The sequence below is a fragment of the Anarrhichthys ocellatus genome, unplaced genomic scaffold (genome assembly GCF_004355925.1).
Source record: "Anarrhichthys ocellatus isolate YVR2014 unplaced genomic scaffold, GSC_Weel_1.0 scaffold24, whole genome shotgun sequence".
In the NCBI taxonomy this organism is placed as follows: Eukaryota; Metazoa; Chordata; class Actinopteri; order Perciformes; family Anarhichadidae; genus Anarrhichthys; species Anarrhichthys ocellatus.
The window spans coordinates 2,543,122-2,550,533 of record NW_022280054.1 but is presented as its reverse complement, the minus strand read 5'-3'; the positions used below and the strand labels follow the sequence as shown (position 1 = coordinate 2,550,533).

The 7,412-nt window shown below is 41.5% G+C and overlaps 1 protein-coding gene across 1 annotated transcript; it reads right to left on the bottom strand.

Annotated features, from left to right (window-relative positions):
* Positions 1-348: 348 nt before the first annotated feature.
* Positions 349-7,147, bottom strand: ankk1 (ankyrin repeat and kinase domain containing 1). The gene is made up of 9 exons (XM_031861183.1): positions 6,832-7,147; positions 6,288-6,570; positions 6,042-6,193; positions 5,679-5,728; positions 4,219-4,374; positions 3,909-4,030; positions 2,610-2,643; positions 1,856-2,096; positions 349-1,508 (listed from the first exon to the last, which is right to left on the bottom strand). The coding sequence occupies exons 1-9, from the start codon at positions 7,014-7,016 to the stop codon at positions 476-478; spliced, it is 2,256 nt and encodes a 751-aa protein (XP_031717043.1). The 5' UTR covers positions 7,017-7,147; the 3' UTR covers positions 349-475.
* Positions 7,148-7,412: the final 265 nt, after the last annotated feature.

Below are 7,412 nucleotides of genomic sequence, written 5' to 3'. Positions count from 1 at the left end.
TTATTTGTTTTTAAAATTCTACTGCAGTGTGATCTAAAATGAACATTACAGTGTTCAATGCACTGAAGATCATCCAAGGAGAAGACATTTTTGTCTTGTAAAACAAATCTGAAAAAGATTTATTGATTAAATTTAAACAGAAAAGTTATCATTTTGATATGTGTTGTGGAAATGCAAATAAAAAGGAAATCTTTGTTACCAAGCAAAACATAGGCCAAGTTGATTGGTTTTAATTGAATACATTTATACGTCCATTGTGACACATATGTAACATTTCAGATCTTTGGATCTAAGGGGTAGAAAATATTTTAAGAAATGTGTTCCATGTGGTTCATTTAGTCTGTTTTATATCCCCTATAATTTTCCTTTAATGAAACATTGGTTTGGGTTCTTATGGGTTATAGCTGGAGGATAATATTCCAGCTGTGGCATTGTTGTTTTCATTGTGATCCTTACATTGATATTGTTTTCACTACTACTTCTTAAGTAGTTGCACTATTTCCCATTTCTCACACCTCTGGGCCACATTCAGAGCTGTGGATCCAGAAGAGTCCACCAGAGTCCTCTCTGCTCCATTCAGCAGCAGAGCCTTTACAATAGGCATACAGCCATGCTGGGCAGCCAGGTGTAAAGGTGTCGCCTTTCCTGAGTTTAGTGCATTAACATCTGCATGATGTGATATCAAGTGGAGGACACTTGGGAAACTGGCACTGGTACAAGCTACATGTAGTGGTGTCCATCCTTCACTGTCCTCTGAGATGTTTGGATCGGCTTTGGCTGCGAGGAGCTTTGCCACCACTTCCGGCTCACCCTGGTGGCAGGCGAGGTGGAGCGGGGTCCATCCATTCTCACCTCCAGCATTCACACAACCACCCTGACTCACCAGCTGGACCACTGTGACATCATGTCCCCTTAGGGCAGCCAGGTGCATGGGAGTCCAGCCTTGGAGGGTCCTGCAGTCTGGGCTGGCTCCTTTTGTCAACAGATGCCTGCATATGCCTGTATGAGCCTTCAGGCAAGCCAGGTGAAGTGGAGTGTATCCACTGCTGTCTGCACAGTCAATGTTCACCTCACTTGTAGTCAACTCTCTGACTACTCTGTTATGGCCTTTCTCAGCTGATACGTGAAGAGCAGTGGAGAGAGAGCAGTCGGTCGCGTTGGGATCTGCTCCATGAGAGAGGAGAAGCTTGGCAATGTCCGGATGCCCGTAGGCGGAAGCTAGATGGAGCGGCGTCCTCCCTTGTGCCTCCCGTTCTCTGACTGCTTCCTCCGACAGCCGTAAAAGCAGCAGGGACACCACTGCTTTATGGCCATTCTGGCAGGCAAGGTGGAGGGGTGTCCAACCGGTTTTTTCCCGAGCTTCCGCAACAGCTCCTTTGCTCAGCAGGAGACGAACAATCCTGTCATCACCGCTCTGAGCAGCAAAATGGAGCACTGTCCACAGGTCCTCATCTCCCTGGCTGGTAGCTGCACCATGTTCCAGTAACAAAAAGATGATGTCATGAAGTCTGTAGAAAAGAAGTTTAATTTATAGGGTATAATAGTACTGACTCTCATCATCACCGTTAGGTTGCCAGTAGCGACTCCAATCTTTATACTAAGCCAAGCTAATCGTCTTCTGGGTCTACCTTACAGACATGAGAGTGGTAATATTCTTCTCATCTAACTCTTGGCAAGAAAGCACACAAGAGTATTTCCCAAAATGTTGACCTATTCCTTTAACTTCGAATAGAGGGAGACTAGGTCTTTGGTTAACCTTAGAACTGCAGACACTTTCAAAATACCGAGCTGGTAGCACAAATGACTTTTCCTTGTGTCACTTAAAAAACTGTTTTTAATATATTTGTATACACACCTGTGCATAACAGCAATAAAAAGAGGAGTGTAGCCTCTGGCAGTCGTACAGTTGACTTCAGCACCGAGACTCAGGACATGCTCGACACTCTCTGCATCCCCGCTGGCTACCGTGTAGTGGAGGAGGCTCTTTTTACCTGCAAACTGTTTGTGCACATGCTCTCTTTTTACTGAATCTCTGAAACTACCAAATTCCTTTTTGTGCAGCAGAGAGAGAATGCTGTCACTGGCACGATGGTCATCTGTGAAATGACAGCAAAGGGCATTATGTGAGAAACATAGCTGCAGAAATGGTGATATTAGTGTGCCCAGGGAACTGTTATGTTTATGAATCTTGCTGTATTAAAGTTTCCTCATTGTATTGTGTACAGTAAAGTGCATGTGTACATGATGGCAGAGGAGGAAGCTCTCTGGAAGCTGTGGTTCTTAGTCAATACCTTGTGCATTAGTATTTGAACGTATGTAGCTATAGATTTATATGTTAATGGAAAGTGGCAGTGAAATGATCAATAATTATTATTATGAATTACCTATACAATAGTATAGTCAACATTTCAGAGGAATAGGATCAAAGAGGCTAGGTGGATGTTTCTTTTATTCACCTTTCCACTAATAGTTGACTCTGCTTTTCAGTACTAAAGGTAATATAATATAATATAAAAATGTGACAGCACTGTACATAGAACCTCTTAAATGTCAACCCTCCAGGCTTCGTACTGCAACATGATTTTCCATCCTACTCTATATGTGTTTACCTGAGGGAAGGTCAGGCATCTCAGGGAAAACAATCTAAAATGGAAAAGAAAGAACGGAAATGGTACAAAAGTTATTTGCTGTGACATTAGCCATCACAAGTGGTTAATTAGCACATATATCAATCAATAGGTGAGCATGGGGATTCAACAGTTAACTCAAAGAGACCCACATAGACCTGTATTTTCCAGATAGAAGGTCGTGAGTAGAAGTAATTAATTAAAATAAATGAAACGTGAACGTGTAAAAGGGATTTGAAATTATAATGGATGTATTTGATGGCCAGCATGCTCTATTTTGTCTCATACATGGTTGCAGCAGTTTTAGGGTTGATACCATCTGTTTCACAGATTTGGTGCTAAATTCAAAAAAAGAATTGGAAAAAAATATCAACAATCCATCCAAAATACCACATTAAGACACAATGTCGTTTAAGATTTTCTGCAAGAAATGTGTTTTTTGGTGATTGGATGGCGGGCGCTCATTCTAACCCGGTAAGTTGAGATGATCAACATGATAAATGTTAGACTTGGTAAACATCATTAGCAGTGTAATTTTAGCATGTCAGCATGCTAATTATAGCATTTACCAAATTGAAAAGAATATGTCTAAGTGAAAGGAGTTGCTTGTAGTGATGAAACCACAGGGAATTGCCATCCATAGCTTCCCTTGGCTTTGCAGAGATTTATAGTGAGTTTCAGTTTACTGATTTTCTGTTCAGCCTGCAACTTCACAGTTTTGGCTCACTCTCATAGTGTCGTTTTTTAGCAGCAGGCATGCAGCTGTTTTCAGTAAAATAGCTCTAAACTCTCTGTATACTATCTGTTCAGCATGAAACGGCTGACAGACACAGTTAGCAGCTAATTGGTGAATGTAGTAAAGCATTTAGCGTCTAAAGAGCCAGATATTTCCCCGAGGAGTTGGTCGAGAACTAAAACGGAGCTAAAGGAGAGTGAATATTGGACTCACATTTGGCCAGAAACACAACTCCAAACGAATGCTACTGTTGCTCCGTAACTGCTGGATATGTAAAAAAGCAACTATTTGCTGACAAGTTTGCCATATCAACTTAAAAGGTTATTATATGTCAATGTTGTGTTCACAGCTTGTTTCTGCTGCCCCCAAATGACCAAAGAATTAGTTATTATAGCTTCAAAGCCTAATTACCTCCTGTGTAAACTACATTACCTTTTCCCATTCTGTCTTATTATACCATTAACCTCAGCTGTTCACTCTGACAAAAGTGGAGCATACAGTAAATACTACAGTTCCATTCAAATAAAGTATCAAGCAGAGCTAACTTTTTGTATCGGGGAAACCAGCCACGGATAATCAGATTTATGTCCCTCGTCGGCGTTTTTGTTTTGGATTGGTCCTGGGATCTTCAGGACTTTGCTTAGAGCCTCCGTTTTCTTCACGGTGTCTGCAAACAAAACAGCAGTGAAGGAATGAACTGTTATTAATTTGCCAAATCAAACAAATCTGTGTATTGTGTCTATGTTTGCAAGGTTTTGAGTCACCAGATTTTTTTGTTGAAGCACCAACTCAGTAGCTTTGAGAATAAGCGAATGACACAATGAGCTGCAGCAAATAACTTTTTGACTTCTGCACCTGAGAACTGTGGCCTCTTCCTGTGGTCCTGGTCCCAGCACTGCCTCATGATGTCGATCATCTGATCACACTCCTGGGGCTTCTGTTCAGGTATCATCTCCACACAGGGTCTCTTACCACGTGACACCTGTAAGAGTACTGTCGTCATACTGCACCCTGGGCCAATGAAACAGATATAAGTCACAAGGTTCAATGAAGATAAACACAATCATATGACAGTGTTGGACATTGATTCAATGTCATGTTAACTCAAGGCCTCTAGCCCCTGCTCAAAAAAGGCATGCCCAAAATACATAGAGAATATCTCTCGAACTACAAGGTCTGTTTGAACAATCAGAATAAAGGTAACACCATGATATTTAATGCAGAGGCGTGGGCATCTGTATATATATATATTACTGGGTCAAAGTAAATCAAGATGGAACACAGCATAACCCTTGTATATATCCCTTTGGAATGATGCGGTTGCAGCCGAAAACATCGAGCAGATCATTTCACATCATCTGAACATACGTGTGCACAGACTGATGCTAATAAAGTCAAGCAGAGCACAGTTGGCGAGGGTTTAGTAAGGTTATGTTCAGGTGTAATTTTCAAATTGGCCATTTGGTTACATTTGGGTACCATCTGTGCCAATTGAAATTATCTCAGGTATCTTTAAAACTCATTTAATTTCACTTACATGTCACTATAGATATTAATTCTATCTAAATACCGCTGTTTTGGGCTTGCCTAATACATGTTCCCATTCGAAGAAAATCACATCCCATTGGTCTATGTGGACAACTCTGACCAATTCATGGTTATAGCTGCATGAAGTGAAGTTTTTCTCTTCTTGAACTGCTGGTTCAGTGAGTTCTGGTAGCAAAGTAAAGACATGCACCTTTAGCATGTTTTTGCTGTGTGCTTCTTTAGTTACTTTTTGTGGGAATTGTGTTTCTTTTTGGTGAATATGGTTATCATGAGCCTTTAGACAAGCTTCTTTCCTTGATGTCGGTATGCAGGATGAATATGTTGCCAAATGTGTGCATCTGTCCCAAGTATCGGGGCACTCGGGTTCGAGAGGATGAAGTTACAGTTTAAGGTTGTGGTTTTTACACTTTGTTTTTTGTACTGATTAAAGTTACTATTAGGAACTTTTAACTGGATATGAAGAAGTCTTAATTGAATAGAAAATACTTTATATGTCTTACATAAGTAAATGAAACCTTCCCCTCGCTGCTCCACCTGTCTGAACTGGGAGCCAACACTGACCCCACACTGCTGGAGACCCAGGCCATATTGCTGGGCCCGCTAAAGGGAAGGGAGGCACGGGAGAATCAGAACCAGGAATGTTAGACCCTGCTGCAGTTAAATGTAAGGTTTTCTAGAGGGAATGACAAGTGATCGTAAGGAGTGTTACACAACTCCGAGCTGAAGTAACACTTAGATAAGGTGTGATGCATTCCATTCATTCCTACCTGCATATGGTTTCTGCTGTGTCAGAATCTCCCACATCACTATTCCAAAGCTGTAGATCGAAGCACAAAGAGGCACTTCAGTCCTAACTTTCTGACTTTTTTGCATATCCAGCATTTATTAAACGTTGTGGCAGTCCCTTTTTAAATAAAAAGGCTCCATGAAGAAACCATAATATAAAATAAAAACAATGAATATAAAAGGGTAAGAAATAGTAAGTCAGACATGAGTATAATATATTGAATATGTGCCAGGGACTTGCGATGGAGTATAGAGTAAAGAGCAAGGTATGTGAACTGTACAATGATTCAGGGGGGGGGGGGGGGGGGCCTCTGATGGTGCTATTTCAAAAATGCCCATGTCACCTGTAAACATCAAAGGTAGTTCCTGGAGGATCGGGGCACTGAGTGAAGGTCTCTGGAGGAGTGTAACTTGTGTTTCCTCTTACTGTCAGATGCTCCATGAACATCTTCTTGTCCATGCTGTCTTCCCAGTGGATTACACCAAAATCTGAAATCTTAGTGGAAAAACAAGAATTCCAAAGTAGTACAGGATTACTATAATCATATACACTGATGACAATAATTTAGTTGTCACTGAGTTTTACTGACCTTGACATGGAGACGATCATCTAGTAGGATGTTGGATGTCTTGAGGTTAAGATGAAGTAGTGGAGGTTTCATGCTGTGAAGGAAATTCATTCCCATAGAGGCCTCATGAATCATCTGGAACTTCTTCGGCCACATCAAAGTGTGACTGGCTAGGAGATCGTTCAGCGATCCATTACTCATGTACTCCATCACCACAGCATTCGCCTCACTACACAGTCCGTAGATAGACACAATGTACTTGAATTTCACTTTGGCTATGTTGGACGCCTCATCTATTATTCTCCTGTGATGGAAAATAATATTGGTCAGTGAAAGTTGCTTTGGGCTTTTGTTGCTTAAATAGTTATTTTGAACTTTAACCACAGTAGGAGACATTATTTCCCATCTAAAGTTGCAAAGACTAATGAAACCACAACATCTTCATTTCCATATTAATTCAAAGTGTGCCGATTTGCTGAGAAATTGCTGTAAGTTCCGCCAGTTGCTTGTACCTGAAAGCAAGATGATAAGCAATTTGTGCTAGTTTTCGTAATTTAAATCCCACCTGTAAAAGTTGTTTGCACACAAGGTTTTGTCAAAGCTCTTCAAGGCACATTTGTCCTGCTTGGGCTTGAGCTTGACCTGGTACAGCTGACCAAACCTGCATTCTGCCACCTTAATCCAGTCACCCTTAAAGTCGTCCTTCTTGAAGTTCCTGAACTGCCCAGGGGATTCGTCAAGGCAATCCATGAGCACAGAAATCCTCTCTGACACACTCGCTATCTAATCCTACACATGAACAGGATTTTTCCTTCAGGTCAACATGAATCAGTAGCACGGCAGGAGCTTGGGACTCATGCGGGGAAGGAGAAAATCGTAGAACATGGATACTAAAATCTCCGGCAGCTGGCTTTGTGAAAGGCAGTTGGAGACACACTAGACTACACGGTTGATCTGTGGGAGGGGCCGAGTTGCAGAACTAGTTTGCAGTACAATGTTGCAAAGCCGTTTCTTTGATGCCAAGACTCCTGAGCAAGCTTTCAGTCTTCCAGAAATACTGTATGACTCAAGCCCCGAGGAGGAGTGCCAGGCTTTGAAGCACATTTTACATTGTGGCCAAACAGTGGAATTACAACTTCAAGGTCA